This window comes from Protopterus annectens, chromosome 12.part0, assembly GCF_019279795.1.
Source record: "Protopterus annectens isolate FY-2018-M chromosome 12.part0, PAN1.0, whole genome shotgun sequence".
NCBI classification, from domain to species: domain Eukaryota; kingdom Metazoa; phylum Chordata; order Ceratodontiformes; family Protopteridae; genus Protopterus; species Protopterus annectens.
This window is the reverse complement of record NC_056746.1, coordinates 174,270,102-174,291,370: the sequence shown is the minus strand read 5'-3', so window position 1 is coordinate 174,291,370 and position 21,269 is coordinate 174,270,102. Positions and strand designations below refer to the sequence as shown.

General features: G+C 38.5%; 1 protein-coding gene across 1 annotated transcript in view; it reads left to right on the top strand.

Annotated features, from left to right (window-relative positions):
- The window catches only part of PKD1 (polycystin 1, transient receptor potential channel interacting), a 2,476,043-nt gene that overhangs the window by 550,546 nt on the left and 1,904,228 nt on the right, over window positions 1-21,269 (top strand). Inside the window, exons 8-9 of the mRNA XM_044088902.1 lie at window positions 10,287-10,495; window positions 19,906-20,021. Of these exons, the coding sequence (XP_043944837.1) occupies window positions 10,287-10,495; window positions 19,906-20,021 (325 nt within the window). The remainder of the gene's footprint in view (window positions 1-10,286; window positions 10,496-19,905; window positions 20,022-21,269) is intronic.

The following is a 21,269-nucleotide window of genomic DNA, read 5'->3' as shown; positions in this document are numbered from 1 at the left end:
GTTTTCAATACACTTGTTTAGTTCCTAAAGATGTTAATGGGTCTCTACTATCAGTGCACTCTATTGGCTTGCATGTATGCATCTGGGTAGACGGAAACAAATGTGATAGGACTGTGCTAAGGTACAACCGTACAAACTTAGTAATCTGTCACTCATTCTCTTATTTCAACTTAAAAAAAATTTTTTCTGAAACATCTAAGTCATATGTTTTTGGTCATTTGAATTTGCAGAGTATAGCTTTTAGAAAAAATGAACTTTCTGTTTGATAGCATTAACTACAAAATATATTATACTGAGCATAATATTTTTTAGTTATCTTTTCCATCAGAATCTTTTTTATGAATATAGCAAAGGATGTGGGTGGGATTCAGATGTCTGTTTATTTTTTTAATGTGGTGTTTGTTTTGAAGTATCATACTGAATCACATTATTGGCTTTAAATAAACTTCTCTGCTTCCATGCATAGTATCTACCCTTCAGGTTTCCCTGACACACGAGGTACCTGTTGGTTATGTGTAGAATCCTACCAAGTATATAACCCCATACATTATTCTGTTTAAAACAATTGTGGAATATTTTCATTTAGAACTCCAATATTGGATCTTCCTCTCGTTATTACTACTGTAAGACTGTTTTGAAATGGCCTTCAGCAAGGGATTTCCAGCTAAGTGCTTAGTTTGTTTCTGGGAGCATTGCACTTGTGGATGTTTTCTACTGTGTTTTTACATTAGGAAGAATGGGTTTATTCATCTTATGGCAGGAGATGTTTGCCTGGTCTATATGAGTTGGGAAATACAGAAAAGGGCTTGTACTGTAGTCATTTTATTGGCCAGAGGGCTCATTAGTTAGTTTTCTGTGCTGCTATAAATTTTGCTTGTTCATGTGAGTTAGCGGGCCCCTGTTTAGTAGCAAATGCATAGAAAGCAAATTTTCCATGTAGAGCAGTCCATACAACTTTACCTTGTACTGCAGCAATATAGAGCAAATATCTTGTGCTCCAAAATGCCCAGAGCAACCAGTTGGGTGTCAAGTGGCAATACCTACAGATTTAGTAAAATTAAGTACAGTATGAACATTAATGTTAGAATTTAGTACTGTTTAGCATAATCTGCCCCAGTAAAGCACCCTTATTAGTCAGCTAAGTGCTAATTAAGTCAAGCATAACCAACTTTGAGGTTAAGATAGCCTTCCAGGTGAAAATAACCATAAGGCCTTCTTTAGCTATGTCAGAAACCTCAAGGGCAGCACACAACAATGTGCTGAGCTGGAGGTTAATGGTATCATATTCACAGAGCCTGGTGATATAGCTAACATGTTAGTGGACAAATTCAGTTCCAGCTTTACTTCCCTACCTCTCTCCCCCAGCCATCCCCCCAAAAATACCCTTAGACATAACCCCGCCAACTATAACTAGGCAGCATGTACTAGCTACAGTCACTAAAGCCAAGAGCACAGCCTCAGTGGGCCGCATTAACATCCTAAGATGCCTCCTGAATACTCTTAAATATGACTTATCAGGATCCCTGAGTCATTATTTAATTATAGTCTTAAAACAGGCTTTGTGCCACATGAATGGAGGCTTGGGATAGTCATCCTCCTTCATAAGGGAGGACCTTTAACAAATCCTGGAAACTACAGAGCTATTCATATGACTAGTCTTATTTGCAAAGTCATGGAAAGAATTATCATGGAAATTATCGATAAAGACATAGGAGACCTCCATAAACTAGATCCATTCCAGTTTGGTTTTGTCAAATGTGGGTCATGCTTACTGAACCTGGTGGACTTCTATGAAAAGGTCACTAAGGCAATGAATGAAGGGATAATGGTGCATACTGCCTACCTAGATCAGGCTAAAGCATTTGCTACAGTACCCCACTTGGGCATTGTGAACAAACTTATGGAATTAGGTATAAACCAATTTAAAACAAAATGGATAGCTAGCTGGCTCACAGAATAGGATCCAGGAGGTTAGATTTGGTAAAGCAACCTCGCCAAACATACCAATATCGGTCACCAGTGGTTTCCCCCAGGACTGGGTGTTAGGCCCACTCCTTTTTGTCATATACTTCTTGGATGTTAAAGCCAATGTTAGAGGCCTCTGGCTAGCCAAGTTCGCAGATGATTGCAAACTGGGAGGAGTCATTGAATCCCCCAACATGAGAACACACTTCAGGAAGGTCTAACAAAAACAAACACTTGATGACAAAGCCATGGCTTAAAACTCAATGCCAAGAAATGCATTACATTTCCTTTTGGAAATTTCACCACCCTGGTTAACTACGTCATCAATAAAACACCTCTAAAAGTTGATTCACTAGTCAGGGATCTGGAAACTCATGTAGATGGTAACCTAGCCTTTGACCAACATGTGTCCAAGATAGTAAGAAAATCCTTCTATGTTGCTCAAGTTATAAGCAAGGGCATGGTATCTAGGTCCAGAGAGGTCATCATACCACTGTACTCTGATGTTATCCGACCCATCATAGTATAGTACCCCCTTTGGTTTGTACGTTACCAGACACATGCAGCAGCTGAAATGTCCACAAAGGTACCTTACAAAAAGAATACGTGGCCTAAACATAATGTAGTACTCTGATCACATCAAAGTCCTGTCTCTTTGCTCAGTAACGTACAGAGAGGTGATTTTTGCCTGGCATACAAAGCATTCCACAACTCTGTTTTTGATGAATCTTTTGCACATGTGCAAAACAACAGCATCAGAGCTATTAAATTAAAAGACCTAAATTTTACTCACTTGGAGACACAGATATGTTTCTCAGAGAATTCCCATTCTCTGGGACAGGCTGTCCATCCATGTGAATAGAGTTCCTCCCTGTCCTTATTTAATTGCAACTTGGACCAGTGGCTGGTTAATGAGAAATTCACCATTGGTCCTGCGCATATGTCTCTGATGGACAGAAGCAGTCAGTAAATCACCCTTATATAAATCAAATTTGGGAGTCACATTTGGGGTTGTCACGGCTAGGCTAACAAGGGCTCTAGTGGTTGTTAGCCTAGTGTACACCTATGAACCTATGACCCTTCAGTAGGCAGACCAAATAGTTATTGCCATTCACTGTGAAAACCCACAGATCATAATGGTAAATGCATGAATGTGCACGAGTCTGCAGAGTTTCTAATTCTGCTTGTCAGCTCCTCATTAGGAGTGTGATACCCCTCCAATGAGTACTATGGGAAGGTATTAGTTTGCAAATGTTTTAAAAAAAAAAAAACAATTAAGGTAACCTTGCATCCTACAGCCTGTCCACAAGTGGCAATGGGGAAACTCAAGTCATCTCCATATTCCTTAATTTTCAATTGGGTATAGTTCTGACAAGAGGACATTCCTGTTTTATAAAAAACAAACAGCACTTGATGGGAATTTAAATACACGTTCTAATTCTGCATATGCAGATAAACCCCTGAGCTTCATTTTTCATGCCTGTTGTCTGGAAGTACAGTGGGCTTTGCAAAACAAGAGCATTATTGCCCCAGGCATGCTGCCCCAATGTATTGTTCTTTGTTAATTACGAAAATAGCTTTTCCCTTGTTGTATTCTTATTTGTAGTTCAGCTGGACTTTTACTCTTTGATAGTGGGTTTAGTGTAATGGTTAAGATGTTCATCATGTTTCACTGCTGCAGTCATTACAATTGGGTTATCCTGCTGGCAGGCTACCCGCAGTCGGCCGGAGTTCCAAAGTCTAGGTCCGGCGTTGGTTGCTGTCGCCTCCTCCCTGACGTCAGTGCGCCAGGGGTATAAAAGATGCAGCTGACGCCATTTTCTTCAGTCTTTCTTGCCACGTGGTGCCCGAAGCAAAAGCAGTTCACAAGTGCGGGTCGGCCGACTCCTGAGATTTTCAAATTCGAATTTCAGATCTGAAGTCTTCATTAAAGCTAAGTACCCCGTTGGGGAAACTTTTTTTTTGCTCCAGACCGATGTCAGAAAAGGTTAATAATTGTATTTCTGGTGGGAAGCAAATACCTCATAAGGATTTTGATTCTTACTGTATTCCTTGCCTAGGCCCTGACCACAATGTTGCTAGTTGTTGGTTTTGTGCTAGATTTAACTAACGCACTATTAAGCGTCGGTACGGTTTTGCATTTCATTATTTTGACAGAAGATTTAACTATATAATGCCGTCGGAGCAGCCGACTACCGGAGTTTATAGAAAGCGCAAAGAAAAGGACAGGCACCCAAGGTCCAAAACCGACGACAAGGCTTCCGCTAGGCCTGTCGCCGGTTTGCCGGTTCTCAGTGAGGGGCTTTCGCAGCCCCTGACGCCCGCTACCTCAGAGCCACAGGCCGATTCCGACTCCCACGTGGAGCCGACTAGGCCGCCGGATACTCAAGGTATTGGACACTCGGAAACTATTCCCTCAGATGTGTCCAGAGCCGCTGAGCAGGCATCGACTTCTGAGGGTGTTTTCAGGCCTACACAGTTATATGTAAAACCATCTTCAGCTTCAAAGGCAAAGACTAAAGCAGCTCTAAAGACAAAGAAACAAGTACAGCATTCTCCTGGACAGGCCTCCAAAAACAGATGCTTAAAATGGCCGAAGACCTAATTACTTTGATCAGGGGTTCCCATCCCCCTCCTGATAAGAGGCCTAGGCAAGAGATAGAATATGCATCTTCAGATCAGGTTTCCATTTCCTCTGATTCCTCTTCTGAACAGGAATATTCTCTTCCTCCCTATGAGGATTCTGATGCTGAAGAATCTATTCCTTCAGCCTCTCCTCCCGAGGACTATTCTTTTGGGGAAACTCTGCATACTATGAGGGAGCATTTCCACTGGGAGAGCCAAGATTACTCAGAATCCAAAAAAAGGCTCAGAGACTTCCTTTTATTACCTCAGCACAGGCCTCTTGCTATTCCTCCTGTTTTAGACATTGTAGATGTATTTTCAGAGTCCGGACTGTCTCCTGACTCTTTGCCACCAGCTCCTGTTAAACCAGACCGATACTACAGGGTTCCTGATTCACATAAATTTCTTTATAAAAACTCTGCTGAAGACCCAGAAACTATCTCTCAGGGTCCAAATGGGTCAAGGCGTCCACTGCAAAAAAACCCTATACCCTCTGATAGAGATTCAAGGGCCCTGGACAGATGGGAGAAAAAGATTTATACTTCTGCTACCTTGGCTGTAAGAGCTTTAAATTGTCAATTACATATGCTTAAATATCAGCAATATCTAATGTCACTGCTTAAACAAAAAATGTTGACAAATTCAGAATGTGCAGAAAACAAAGAAATGCAGGATTTATTGCATGCAACTGAACAAGTAGGAAAGCATACTTTGCAATGTGGTTATGATTCTCTAGAGGCCTCTTGTAGGGCCGCTGTAACAGGTTCTGTCATTAGGAGATATGCTTGGTTAAAAGAACAGAATCTACCCGATCATGTTAAAGCAAAATTATTAGATTCTCTATTACAACATGATACCTTGTTTGGTGTTAAAGCAGAAGAGGTTTTGAAGAAAATGGAGGACAAAGCTAAATCTATGCAAACAGTCAAGGATTTCTTACAGGTACAGCCTTCCAGATTTAGCAGGAACTGGCCTGCAAAGAATTGGTCCTTTCCAGTGTCAGACAGGCACAAAGAGGCAGATACAGATGCCCCAGAGGCAGATCACAGCCCCAAGGCTCATACAGGCCTAAACAATGGGGTGCTTCAACCTCCAAAAGCGGAGAAGAAAAATCACAGCCATACCGGAAACAGTCTCAATGACTTTCCCCTGCTAGCACCAAGCACTTATCTTCTGGCAGCTCCTTTGGGGGGAAAAATAGCACTTTTTGCACAAAATTGGCACATGATCACTCAGGACAAATGGGTCTTAAATATCATATCCCAGGGCTACAGGTTCCATTTTCACACCCTGCCAAGGCCAAACGGTATGCCAGACTTGCCACGCAATCAATGGGCAGAGGCACAAAAACAAGTTTCATCTCTCATGGACATGAGGGCCATTCAGCAAGTACTACAGCAAGAGCAGGGACAAGGATTTTACTCAAGGCTATTCTTGGTGCCCAGAAAGGACAAAACCTGGAGACCAATACTGGACCTGTCTATCCTGAACACATTCCTGAACATTCCAAAATTCAAAATGTTAACTCTGCAGCAGCTTCTGCCCATGCTAGGCAAGAAGGCTTGGCTTGTGACTTTAGACCTAAAAGAGGCATACCTGCATGTCCCAATTAGACAATCATGCAGAAGATACCTCAGATTTATAGCTGGCTCAATGCATTACCAATTCTCTGCACTGCCCTTTGGCTTATCTACTGCGTCCAGGGTCTTCACAAATTGCCTGGCACCAGTAATTGCTTTTTGCAGACAAAAAGGAATTCAAATATATCCTTACTTGGACGATTGCTCAACTATGTCTTGGAAAAACTTACACTGCCTCCCTTTGAGCCAGCCTCTGCAGCTGATATAAAATTCTTATCCTGGAAAACAACTCTGCTCCTAGCAATTACCTCTGCTAGACAAGTCTCAGAGTTACAGGCACTCATGGCTGTGGAACCTTATATAATTTTCCATCCTGACAGGGTTTCTCTGAGGACAAACCCTACATTTATGCCTAAGGTAGTGACCAGTGTGGCCCTTAACCAAACAATTCACTTGCCTACCTTTTACCCAAACCCACAGAATAAGGGTGAGAGACTTCTGCATTCTTTGGACATTCACAGACAGCTACGGTTCTACTTGGACAGAACCAAAGCTTTCAGAAAGACTGAACAACTTCTAGTAGCATATGCTGCAGGATCACAAGGAAAGCCTATCTCAAAGCAGACTATTTCAAAGTGGATAGGCCACTGCATTCGTTTCTGCTATTCACAGCATGGCAAATCAGTGCCTAAGGGCATTAGGCCACATTCCACCAGAGCAGCAGCCACTTCAGCAGCCTTCCTCAGAGGAGTACCAACCAAAGACATCTTAGAGGCTGCAACTTGGAGTTCAGTGCATACTTTTACAAAGCACTATCACTTATCTCTCTTCTAAATCCAGGGCAGGCTTTGCCACTGCAGTTCTGCAGGGCCTGATAGCCTCTCCTAATCCTGTTTAGCACCAACATCCCAACCATAGCTTTGGGATTCAAAACAATTGTAATGACTGCAACAGTGAAACACTATGAACATAGTACAGTTGTGTAACTATCATAAATGTAGATGTTCGAGTGTATTCACTGTTGCAGTCCAGGTTACCCTCCCTCCACCCCCCTTTTTTCCTTGCTGGGACTTATCTGTACTTCTCTATTCTATACAACCTGGTTACCCTCCCTCCATCCCCCTTTTTTCCTTGCTGGGACTTATCTGTACTTCTCTATTCTATACAACCTATGTGGTATATTTGCTAGTAGATGAAGGAAAAGTTGTTTTTTGATTATGCATTTTTTTTGGCATTAGTGAGCCTACCATTTTAGGGGCACCTGACATCTGGGACAAGAAAAACTGAAGAAAATGGTGTCGGCTGCATCTTTTATACCCCTGGCGCACTGACTTCAGGGAGGAGGTGACAGCAACCGACGCCGGACCTAGACTTTGGAACTCAGGCCGACTGCGGGTAGCCTGCCAGCAGGATAACCCAATTGTAATGACTGCAACAGTGAATACACTAGAACATCTACATTTATGGTAGGTACACAACTGTACTGTCTTCATCTCATAGACAAAAGGTATAGAGTTTGATTCTGACCTGGGTTTATTGGCTAGGCTTAAAATGTCTTTTCAGGGTAGTTAGCCTAGTATTCACTTATGAACCTATGAACTTCTCGTACACTATATGATAGGTAGTGCATTTATCAGCACTTATTTCTCAAAATGGTGTGCCAGGCTTCTTAATATGACACAAACTGGTTACATATTAACTTTTTATGTCATTTAATTGCATGTGCTATAAATATGATTTAGTCATGTAATGTCTTTCTAAACCCTTGCAACATGTTTTGTTATTGAAAATGTATTTACTGATATTTGATTACTGGGAAAGTCTGAGAGTAGGTACCCATTTCTGAAAAATGTCTCAAATGTTATGATGTAAGTTTCAATGTAGCTACATCTGTGATGTACTTTCTGTTTCTTGTCATTCCCTCTTTTCGTCAGATACCTTATTAAAATTTTTTTTTGTTTTATACATATTTCAAATAATTAGGTAAGCATAAATAAAATAATTACCTCTCTTTTCAGTTTTGAAGTATTTATCGAGTCTTTGAAATATTTATGTGTTACGCTGTTTCTGGTCAGTGTTATACACCTTAAACTCTCTGTAAGGCACTGATAACTATGTAAGGAATTTTTCTCTATTAAAAATGAAGAATGGCATTTTAATTTGAGTTCAGAGAGCCTTGTTGCACATTTTGCTGTTTTCTTTGTTTTTGAGACTGGCATCTACATAGCTGAAGTTCCTTTAGATTACAACTTTTTTTTACCCGTTTCATCTTTCTGGCTCTGCTGTTTTTGGGTGGACTTTCTGTATCTCTGGTCACCAGAGAAAGGTTCTGCATGGTTTCAGGCAAATACCCCCAGCTACCTAGTAGAAGTTTGGGGTTCCATACTACAAATCCCACAAGTTCAAAAATTTAAGTGAAATTAAGACATAAAAACTGTGAACTTTGAAATACGCTGCTGAACACTAAAAACATGTTTTTGTAGGGGGATAAGTGTTCCAGTGCCCCATCAACCTCACTGTTTATATATGCTGACTGTGAAATTACTGAATCTTAATGAGAAGGGGAAATTCCTGAGAAATAGCAGTTTCACACTTGCTACATATTTACCCCTAATTGCACTTTCATTTTCAATGTTGTGGGACTCATGGAAGTGTCAAGACACCCATGTCCTCTGTACTAAGCCATCACACTTTTTCTTTCCACAAATACCTTCAGTGTTTTTACCTGTGTAAGGTGCATCCAATTTTTGACAGTCATGCAGTACTCACAGGAGGAAATCTGATGCTCCTTTTCCAAGTTAAAAAAGTTACAGTAGATGGAAGCCTTATGATGTAATTTGTATTTCACACATGTCATACTGAGATTTCATGGAAATTGGAATGCTATCCTAAAGAAAATGTAGCCAACTCGTGTATAATCATCATCATCACCACCACCAAGAATTTCAAATGGACATATCATTCTCTGGAAGTCGTCTGGAAAGAGCAGTAGACAGAATTACAACCAGTCACTTCTTGCAGTAAGTCAAAAACTCACCTCTCTGGAATAAATAAAATCTTCAAAAAACCACAGGTAGCAGCCAGGTAGTTATAAAACAGATTTAATCCACGTATTTCACAATCCACAGTACACTGTGTACTGTGGATTGTGAAATACGTTGATTAAACCTGTTTTAGAACTGCCTGGCTGCTACCTGTGGTTTTTTGAAGACTTCTTGCAGTAAGAAAGAACTGAGAAATGATGTGAGCTCCTTTTAGTCATGCATCAGACCATTATCATTTGCTGAAGGAGGAGGCAGTTTGCTGGAAACATCCTGTAAAGCTTTGGAACATAGACTGGAAGGATGGTCATCTGCCTCTGGCTAATTCTCAAAGAATAATTACTTGTTCTACAACTGCAATCCCCATATACAAACATCTACTTTAATGGCATGATTACAGTAATGTACACAGATTCATAACACTTTCTTTACCCCATTAAGTATATGAAAGAAGTCTTATTAAATATCTGCACATATTATTTTACACATGTTGAGCTAATAAATTCTTTTAGCCATTTATATGTTATTGCTGTAACAGTTTTGCATATTCTTTCCATATCTAGTTCCATATATTGTCTTTTGAAAATGTGTCAAAATTCACATCATATACTGCTCAGAGGAAAGTGTAAAATGTATTTGTTTTCATTATAATGCACTTAAATAAATAGAAACTGTCTATAATATTGCCATGATAGGTGAAAACATTTCCTCCAACCAAAACACAATGCCTTGTTTCCTAGTGTTTCATATAAAGAATCAGTTAAACTGTATGCAGCTTTCATGTAATCCATGAAAAGAGGCCTTTGCATCATTTAGATCTTGCTTGCTCATCAGGCAGCCAGGTAATTAAATTTGTTTTGTGAACCAGTGAAACAGCAAAGCGGGTAATCTGTTGGTAGATAGCAATTTATCTAGCTGATATTCTGCAGTGTCTCCTGTGTTAAGCAACTTGTAGCTGATCAGCAGAGTCCACTGAAAATTCTGATAAGGTCAAATAATGTTACAAAATGCAGAAACTTTAACAACTGTCTTTACATGAAGCTGATATCTTTTTTTTTTTACCTTTGTTGTGTAGGAAAGATTACATCTGGATTGGACTTCATGATGATGGATCTGGTGGCATATTGCGTTGGGTTGATGGTCAAAACCTGAATGGCTATCGAAACTGGTTACCAGGAGAACCAGTATCAGGAGGTGCATGTGGTAGGATGAGCTCCACTGGTGGGTGGAGTGTTGGCCCTTGCTCAACAGCGTCTGGCTTTGTCTGTGAATATAAACCTAGAAGTAAGTCTTAAAAAACATAGTTATTTTGTTTTGCATGCTTCAATAGTCCATAATCTTGGTTCACAGTCAGTCAGCTTATGTTAGCTATAAGTATTTTACGAAGAAATGCAAAACCTACTTTCCTTTTGCTGGCAGATCAGTTTACCTAATAATAATCTAGTTAATATACAATTTTTTGGCTCACTGCTGCAGAATAACACATTTGTTGCCACTAGTGCCTATCCTTCCACACTCTATTTCTGTCCGCAGACCATCTGGCAGAACTCGCACAAAATGGGCTGCTACCGTTGAATCACAGTTGGTATTGAACAAATATACCATTTCTTTGAGAGATGGAGAGGAGATAAAGGCTTCCCAGTGTAGCATCACCCACTCTCTTAGCAGGGCTATTGTACCATGCTAGTGTATTGTGAGGGGTGGGTCTTGGGACGACATGGAACAAACACATGCATGCTCCTGTATAACAGGTGAACGTGTGGCACTGTAGGACTTCGTAGCCTCTAACAGAGTGTGGTACGAACCATCATCTTACGATAGGCATGCTACCTGTTGGCCTGTCAAGCCTACAGATAAATGATATGTTCTGTTATGTTTGTGCCTAATAAACAAAAACATTTATCAGAGCCCATTACATTTAAACAATACCATCAAAATCCTAAACCATTGAGCAAGTAAAGAAATTCATAAACTGCATTATTTTTTGGGGGGGGGCAAGCCCCCTTATACCCATCTACAGCCCCACATCTCTAAATATACTAACTCCTAGACTGCAGAATGGTGAGGAGAAATGTCCTTACACTACTGTTCCACAATCTCACTCTTTAACACGGGCAAGTTTCAGTGAAACAGGGTTCTGACTTAATGTAGCATCTGATTCTTGTTTTTCCCCGTATATCGTCCTGGCAACCATGAAGCCATCCCCTTTCAGGCTAAGCCCATTCATTCCACTATATGAAGGATGTACACAGTACTGTACAATGGCATCCCTGTAAGTGAGAGCATGTAGTTTATTACTTTAAATCAATTTCTTGTGGCTACATGAACATCTGTGACAATGCAGGGACTGTCTATGACTCTCATCCCTTTGCATGCTTTCTCCTTTGTATTCCATAGCAAGGACTACGATTACCAGCTTGAGAGGTCACTGCCCATATTCTCACTGGACTATCATTACCAGCTGGGAGATCACTGCCCACATTTTCATTGCACGTGCTATGCTACTTCAAGTAAGCCTCTGTTTGCCCCAGTGCATCAGACAACCAGCTGGGACCCACCCGCTTCACACACCTGGGTGGGCAGCCCCATCCTCCCTTGCCAGCTCCATTACACTATTCAAACTCTGACTGCATGAATCAAAGGTAGGGCTTTGTTGCTGTTAGCCACAGAGATGGCTGCATCGCATTCCTGTTTTAATGAAAGCTTAAACAGATGTATTAAAATCCTCTCACTATATTCACCTATTCAGAACGGTCATGCAGTTGCTGTTTGCTTTGTGATGTTGTGGCAATAAAGATGCTTTTAGTGGAACTTCCAGGATCATGTAAGTGAGGGGGTTCCTCCTTAACTAATTTATTGAAAAATACCTTTTACCACAAATAGTAAAGATTTTTCTGCTCTTCATCCCATACAACTGTACTTGCTTATGCTAACAGTGGCGTATTCTTTACATACATACGTGTGTGTGTGTGTGTGTGTGTGTGTGTGTGTGTGTGTGTGTGTATGTAGGTATGCATTTAATTATCTGCTTGCTGTGAAGTAACTGATGAGCTGACTTCATTGCTTCCTTGCTGGTTTAAGTACAGATACAGTGATGTCCAGTCCTCCTTATGATCAAAGAATAAGAATATGGCACGTCCAAGATGGCTGCACATTGAGTAACAGCTTAATTCTAGCTCTCCCAGTGTAAAAACAGAAACTCAGCAGAGAAAGCCAGTAGACTTGTGTTTATGGGTAAATTTCAGTAACTGGCTATTAAGTGTACTGCTGGATGCCAGGTAAAAAGAAATACACAGGACCTGGAAACAAAATCAGCTACAAAAAGTGAGGAAGAAACACTGACTTGGAAAGTTCTGCAGCTGTTCAGCAAAAAGCAATGCAATCTCCAGACATGAATTCCAGTGACCTACAGGAAGATATAAGGCAACTGCACACAAACCTGGTTAAAATAAATGAAACACTGATGGAGCATATCAACACAAACAACAAAAGGTTGGAAAAAATGGAAGAAGCTTTAATCAGATATTCAGATGAGTTGATAAAGCTGTAAAACTCAGAGGTTGAAATGAAGAAAAGACTGGCTGAGTATGAGACTGCGTAGGAAGAGATGTTTCAAAAAATAATAGAATTAGAGGACAGAGTACATAGGGAAAACTTGAGATTTTCAGCAATACCAGAGAACCTGGAAGAACAGATTGCATAAAAATTTTTGAAAGCACAAATAAGCAACTGGACTGGTGTTCCACAGCAGGAGTTGTTAGCTGAAAGGGAACATCATGTGTATGCTCCAAACCTGGCTGTGAGAAAGCTGCCCTAGACCTTTAACACTAAAGATGCAATTCTACCAGCAGAATGACTTGATTCTGACAACATTGTGGCAGAAGGACAAAGTACTAAAAGTGGGAGACAGCAGAATGTTTGTGGAGAATGATTACTCATTGTACACTAGGCAGAAGAGAGCAAATTTATTCCACTAGTTAAGGAATGTTGAGATGCAACTATGAGATTCAAACTGCTGTACCTGTCTTCAAAGTATTCTTTCCTGGAGGGGCAAAATCATTTTTGATGAAGTACATGCTAAGGAGGAAATACAATAGTTTGTCCAACAAAAGGTAAGCTGTGAAACAGAAGGAAATTCTGGTTCTTGTTCATCTGATAATAAAGACCACAAAGAGGCTGTACCTGTGAAAACTTATCCAATGTTTCAACAGAAAATGCTGGAGAAAAGGAAGGGAGCATGAATGTTGATTAGAAGAATATAGAGTATGCTGGAAATGAAGCAGAAACAGGATTTGGGAGGTGGAGATGAACAGGAATAACGCCAATAACTTAATGTGGGTTTACAGTGCAATAATTATATTTGTGAAATATGACAAAAAGAAAATCTGGAAATATTTGACTTTTTCAGAATTTGTTGGACTTGTGGGGGATTCTAAAACATATGCTCTACTTCATGTCATTAATGTTCAGAAAAGTGCTTTGGGGAGGGGAAGAGGAAGAAAGTTAAGTATTTTTTTTTCTTCAATAGTGCTATTTTGTGGTGTGTGGTTTTCTTTACATGCTATAAGGTAAAGTTTTCTCAGTTATTTTTAAGTGTAATATTGATTGTAAACAGGTGCTGCTGCTGTTCTTGTTTTCTCCTCTTTTTTTTGGCAAAAGCCTGATTAAAGCATGACAGGAGCAAAATGAATGTGCTTTTTCTCATTCTTGCATAGGGGAATGACTGGATTAAGGACCTTAAACTGATTTGGTAACAAGTTTTAAGAGAGAACAATTATATGAAAAAGAATATTGAATATTATGAGGCTTTTTTTCTAGCAAATACATGTTTGCTTAGTAGCAATTCTGCAGCTGGTCTTCATGTTTCAATGAAAACAATGGATACAGAGAAACTGGCTATATTGTTCTCATGTCTCCATAAAGATAATCTGATAAAGAGAAACTGGATACAGTCTGAGGGAGAGTAATTTGCTGATAAAAAAAAGAAAAGAGAAACTGGCTAGGACTTAATGCTGTCTGAAAGCATTTAGAAGTTTTCCTAACTGGGAGAGTTATAAAACTAAGACAGAACCAAATAGCACTTAGTAGAAGCACAGGCTGCACCATGCATTTCAGCATGTATAACCTCTCATTTAGGTTAACTCAAGTCAGTTTTAGACTTTTTGCTCCTATTAGGAGGGTAAAATTTCAATATTTGAAGATGTACATAGTTTTGTCTGTTACTATTAAATTAATAGGTTTCAGGGGGCTATTGAGGATCCATTTGTGTTTTAGTGTAAGGGCTTTCTATAAAACAGAAAGTTTTGTAAGATGTAAAATAGACTCAAATGGATATGTCAAGAAGCAACTGTATAAAAGTTCAACCTGCCAAATATTGTATGCATATAACGCAAAAGCTGGAACTAGATATTTAACAAAAAATGTGTTATACATAAAAGGTGGGAATAATAATTTTTCAATGCAGTGATGCTTTCTATAATGTCTTTAAATGTCAACAGTCTCACAGATGAATACAAAAAAAGACAGGGTAGTGAATTATATTAAAAAAGTAGAGTGCAAATTGCTGTGTTACAGGAGACACACTTCGAAAGAAATAAACGTGAATTTGATAAAGAAATACTTTCAGATGGTGATTCAGCAGAACACCTGGGACAAAGAAAAAGGAAAGAGGAGTATTTGTATTAATTGCAAGTGGAGCTCCCATAGTGGTAGAAGAGGATAAAAAAAGATAATGAAAGATTTGTATTGCTGAGGGGCTACTACCAAGGGAGGAGTATTACACTGGCATGTATTTATATTCAACCTAAAACTGCTGTAACAGAGCTTACGAAAATTCTGGGAGAAATTATCAGTTTTCAGCAGAGAATAGTACTTACAGATGGGGACTGGAATGTGATTTGCAGCAGTGAAGATGTGTCTGGGGGGGCCAGAAGGGAAAGTATAGCAAAGGAGGGTAAATTATTGAAGAAATTTATGAAAATATTTGGCATGGAAGATGTGAATTTAGTAAAGGAGTTTGGGGTGAATTTACATATTATTCCCCAATATATAAAAACTGGGCTTGGCTAGACAGAATTTACATTTCACAATAACATGTGCATTTAATTGAAGGTCTTGATTTGCATCCAATAACTATTTAAGATCATGCGTCCATAATAAGTAAAATAAAAACACAGGGTAATTAAATAAAAATGAGACACTGGCTCTTTCCCCGCCTATCTGCTGAAGAGAGGAATTTAAGGAATGGGTAGTGGAGATTATTCAGGTGCTGTTATAGAGGATATAAATTTCTTCTGAAAATATAGATAGGGAGTGAAGTAAAATTAAGGTAGAGTTTAAAAAATAGGGTGGCAATAAAAGAAAGCGAGCTATGGTTAAGAAGTAACAAGAATTACTTAGAGGGTCTGACAAATGTTAAAGTATTGCAGAATAGGGGGAGTCTCACAGAACAAGAAGAGGATCAACTGCAGATTGCTAAGCAGAAAATATGGAGTTACCTCAGTAATATGCATGAGTTTAGAAAGATTGCTGTTAAGCAGCTGTTTTCAGATAATAATACTACAGCACAAAAACTTTTAGCACAACTCAGGCAACAAAAATAGAAAGGGTTGTTGCCAAGCTTAGGGAGCCTATAACAAGGAAAGTAACAAGAGATTACGTAAAGGTATTAGAAATATTTTGGAAATTCTGTGAAAGTCTGTATAAAGCAGAGAAATATGGAAATCAAGAAAAGATACAAATGGAAATGTTTATGGAAGAATTAAATATGCCAAGGTTAGAGGTAGATGAGGCTCAATTACTAATGGTTAGAATAGGAGGAGATGAGATAAAAATTGTGACCTATAACCAATCTACAGGAAAGTCCCCAGGAATAGATGGTTTTCTTGTGGAAGTCTGGAAGCTAAGTAGGGAAAACTGATAAAGATCTGGAAGGTTTTGTTTGACAGTATTTTAAGAGGAGGAGAAGTACCAATGTCCTGAGAAAAAACAATGGTAGCTGTAAGACTTAAGAGGGTAAAGATCCATCAGACCCAGCTTCATACAGGCCCATTTCAATACTAAACCATAATTATGATGTGTTCATGTCTATAATGGCTAAAAGAATGACAAAAGTAAAGCCAACATTGATAGATGTGGGTCAATGTGGTTTTGTTGAGAGGATGCAAATGTTTGACAACATTAACAGAACACTGATGATCCAGAGGGAAGCAAAATGTAAAAAAATAGCATTGTTGTTGGTGGGTCTTGATGCAGAGAAAGCATTTGGCAGAGTAAGCTGGGACTTTATGAGCAGGGTAATGTAACCATTTGCATTTCCTGAAAAAACATATAAGGTTGATTAAGGGGATATACGAGGGAAGGAAGGCAAAAATGAAAGAAGGTGGGGTCCTTCCTGATCATTTCTGCTTGAGCAGAGGAACCAGGCAGGGGTGTCCTCTTTCTCCTTTGTTATTTGCATTATATTTAGAACCATTGGCAAAGATATTAAGGGACTCGGAAATTCAAGGATACAATTGGTATGGTAGTCAGGAAAAGCTGGTTCTCTTTGCAGATGATGATATTTTATACCTCACAAAACCAGAGAGAGACATTACAGTGTTGTGGAACATTTTGAGCCATTTTCATATTTTTGGGGGGTACAAAATGAATGAAGCCAAAACAAAGGCAATAGCGGTAAATTAAGTACCGACACACAAATTGGTTCAGCAGTATCCTTATTTATGGTGCCATGATAAAATGAAGTATTTAGGAATATGGATTAAAAATGATTCTGGTGTGGTAGCTAAGGATATGTGAGAATAGTCTAAGCAAAAGATAATACAAAAACTGAGAAAATGGAAGCTATTCTATTGTATGGATAGTAAGTTACAAGCAGTCTAAAAGTTTTTAGTCCCTTTATTCTTATATGCAGGTCAGGCATATTTGTATCAGCCGGAGGAGAAGTTGTGGATAGCAATCAATAAAGAACTGAAAGACTTTATCTGGGAGGGGAAGACGGCAAGAGTCAAGTGGGATAAGCTGATTCTTCCAGTAGAGCAAGGCGGATTGGGATTACCCAATTTAAAGGGGTGTTTCTGAGCTACACATTTAAGGCTCCTATACATAGCACCAGCAGAAAACTATAATTCAAAGTGGAAAGGGATAATGTTGAAACAGGGGGGAAGCTCAAGAAACAAGGGATTTTGGATGCAGGCCTTGAAGGAGAGTGACAGTAATCAAACAGAATATTATATCCATAAAGTAGCAGAAAGTATTCTAAGAACCAAGGCAACACGGGAATGCCAATAGGGATGACTGCAATTATGGATATAGACAAGAGGGGGCTGGAATTTATTGGAGAAAACTGGTAAAGGAACCAAGGTACTGTGAGCAAATAACAGGAGAGGGAAAGATGACAGAATGGGAAGATGCCAAGAATTTATTTGGACTGCAGGTTAGAGATTGCCTTCCCTATCAGTGATTGATATCAGAATTTATTTCATGATATCAGAGTATAGGCAAAGAGAAAGAAATGGGGGGGGGTCCAAAATGAAAGACCAGCACCGATAGAGTTTTAGTAGACTCTAGAACAGAAGCTGTTATTAAAAAAGGAATAATTAGTAGAACATATAAAATTTTGCTTGATAACTATAATAATCAATAAGAGGAGTTTTGAAAGGATTGGGAAGGGAGATTGTATAATCAATTCACAAAGACACAATGGGAGGATATATGTATGTCTCCCAAATATGCAACAGAATCTAGAAGATTTAGAATTTTTGCTTGAAAATGTTTACATAGATATTTTTATACCCCAAGTAGACTCCAGAAAATTTTTCCTCGGGTAGATGGCAAATGTTGGAGGTGTGACAAGGTAAGAAACAGGTAATTGGGAACATATTTTCTGGGAATGCAGACTTTAAGGATTTCCTGCGGGATGCTCTGTTGGAGATGTTGGGTGGGCAGATTTATGTGACTAGGGAGATGATTTCTCTGAGCTATGATACAGAATCGGAATTGCCTAGACATGGTAAGGCCTTGCTGTCTCTAATTATGGTGGCTGCCAAAACAGCAATTGCTTGAAAATGGAAATCAAAATCTAAACCAACTGTATTAGAAGTAGTGAATATAGTAAGAGAGATAAAACAACTGGAATTGGTATCTTTAGAAAAAAGTAGGCTCAAACTACACAGGAAAAAATAGGAATTGTTGGAACAACATACAGAGGAGGAATGAGGTTTGAAAGAAGTCAGGACTTAAATATGAGCTATGTAATGTTTGACTGAAAATGATTGGGTAGATTATAAGTGATGTATAATGTTTGCAACTGAGAGTGTGTCATTATGGTTTGTAATGTAAAATGCTTGCAACTAGGATTGTGTCAGTGTGGTTTGTTTTCATTTCTGTAAATGAATGATAATAAAGATGTTTCTTGTTTAAAATAAAGGGGCAGGAATTGAATAGTCTTTGTAATGTTGCTTAGGTTATATGATATATAGTAATATAGGTGAAGAATAATGTTTATTAATCTTAACTTGTTAATACAGTTTGATTACTTTTATATAAATGTAAATGTGCCTATGTCACAAGTGATAATTCAATAAAGGTGTTTAAACAAATGAGAATATGACAGCATTGTTACTCAACCTGAAGATTCTGTGTACACTTTCATAGTTATTATATAGGTGTAAATTGTGCATAGCTATCTTAATATGTAAAGCTAATTCAGTCTGCATTAACACATTTGGCTTTAAAGTCCTGTAATTTGAATACCTGTGTTATGATTGGTCACATGTTTCACAATTTACTGACACAGCTGGAAGTATACTTGTGAAATTTGGACCACTGTAATAATTCTGACAGTATATAAACAAGTCTATGGTTAACCTCTGTGACTCTGGTAGTGCAGTGTTTCTGATATTGGAAGCACACTGAAAACTTGTACTTACCATGATGCAAGCAGGAGAGAAAAATCCTTGTATTGGCTGCAGGAACTTGGCTGTGAAAGTGGAGCTGGGAATTTTAAAATAAACAAGGTCACTTTTAACACTTACATTTTATGGCCTTCCATTATGACTAATAGAAATATATAAGTAAATAGTAGTGATAGCAAACTTCATAGAAAGTGTGATATCATAAAAAGTAGGTTGCCTATACAAAATGTTGTAAAATAAATGTGGCTTCACTATCTTCTTAGGCAGAGGAGGAGCGCAAACAAATGCTATGATGATGACTGTCTAGCCCTAAAATGTTCGCTTTTAGAGAATTTATGCTTTGGAACACAATGTCCAAAATGGCATAGTTCATGCTTGACAACCTTACTTGCACACTACTAGCACAGTATCTGAGAGACTGGTTTGAAGTCCAAGGAGGAGGCAACTTGCTCGAAACAAGCTAGATCAACTTTTTTTTTTTAATTTGCCTTTTTTTTTGCTTTACCATAATTAATTGTACTTTAGTAGATTATGTAAAAGAGTATACTCAGCACAGTTGTATTCAAGTTACCAACAAAGGTGACTTTGAAAGGTTTTTGTTGCTTGCATTGTCAAGGCTGCTGAAAGAGAACTCTGGCGAGTATTGTAGTAACTGCTATTCATTGTTATATGTGTTTGTTTTAGAAAATATTGTAGCAATAGTGGGTTATCCTTTTCAGAAATGCTAAAGCCATAACTTGCTTTTATGCTTTTCAATTTTGTCTATGTTTTCTTACACAGGTACCATAATGGATGCAGATTATTTTCTGGTGGGTAACCCCGTGTTCAGTACTGGACTGGATTTAAGCAATCTGACTGCAGTACCAAGTCTGCTTCCCTCTTCTGGAACTGTGAAGGTAAAAATAAAATCCCTTCTTCACAGAAGCAGAATAGAATGTGTGTAAAGCTGCTGTATAGTGAGTCTAATGGAAATTTTGAGGGTGCCACTTCCAAAATGTTCTTTGTCTCACCTTTTGTCTCCTCAACAGTCCTTCTAATGTTCCCAATACCAAGCCAGAGAAAGCATGTTGAGTATTGAAACTGATGTCAACTGCACCACTTGGTTGATTGTCATAAACTGTAAATTCCAAATAATTTTATTTTATTTTAGGCAAAAGATAGTCTGGCTTTTGTGCTTTCATGACATATTAAGCAACTGACAGATGTCAGGTACCAGGAATGAATCAGTTGCCAGTATTAGGCTAGCAGTATTTGCTGTTTCCATTTATTTTTACATCAGTCTAATTTTAAAGCAGCATTCTGGGATTTGCTGGGGTCTTCATTTATTTTTAAAACCACCAGGTAACGGAAATGACAGCACGGACTGAAAATAAATAAAATATTTAATTGATTCTGGTGCCTCGGCCTTCGCCTTCACATGGAATAATTCACATTCTCAAACACAGTCCTATTTAAACCTCCCAACATTACATTAATTGAATTCAATTAACATTTCTCCAAAATTTAAAGTCACATTTTCAAAAAAAAAAAATACATTTATACCTTATACTATATTTTATTGCATACAAAATTGCTTACATAATTAATTTATACCATAAATAATTCTTATAAAACATACATTAATTATTTTCATATTTCCAAATTCATACCGTTAGGACAGAGAGTATTGAAATTAATAATATATTTTGATTCCATATTTAATAACCTCCTTTGAAAATTATTATTTGTCCCCCCACCCCATAGGGTTTGGCTATAACACTAAAAATTAAATCCTTCATCAAACCTCCATGCTTCTCATGGAAATGGCTAGCCACTGGACCATCAAGCCTTGAATTTCTAATATCTCCTAGATGCTCTAGGATTCTTAATTTAACCTTGCGCTTGGTTTGTCCCAAATTCCACTTTTGTACTGGACAACTGCATCCAGTGGCATAAATTACCCCAAAAGAATTACAGTCAAAATGATCTATGGCATTATATAAAATGCCATTGATCCTAGTACCATCTAAATTTCTGATTTTGTCACATACTTTACATCTACCACAGGCATATGCACCTGCGTTAACCACCTTTTTCCTTCTGCTCTATTTCTGACTAGCTCCTTTAAATTCTGAAACCTACCATACGAAAAAAATCACTTCCTT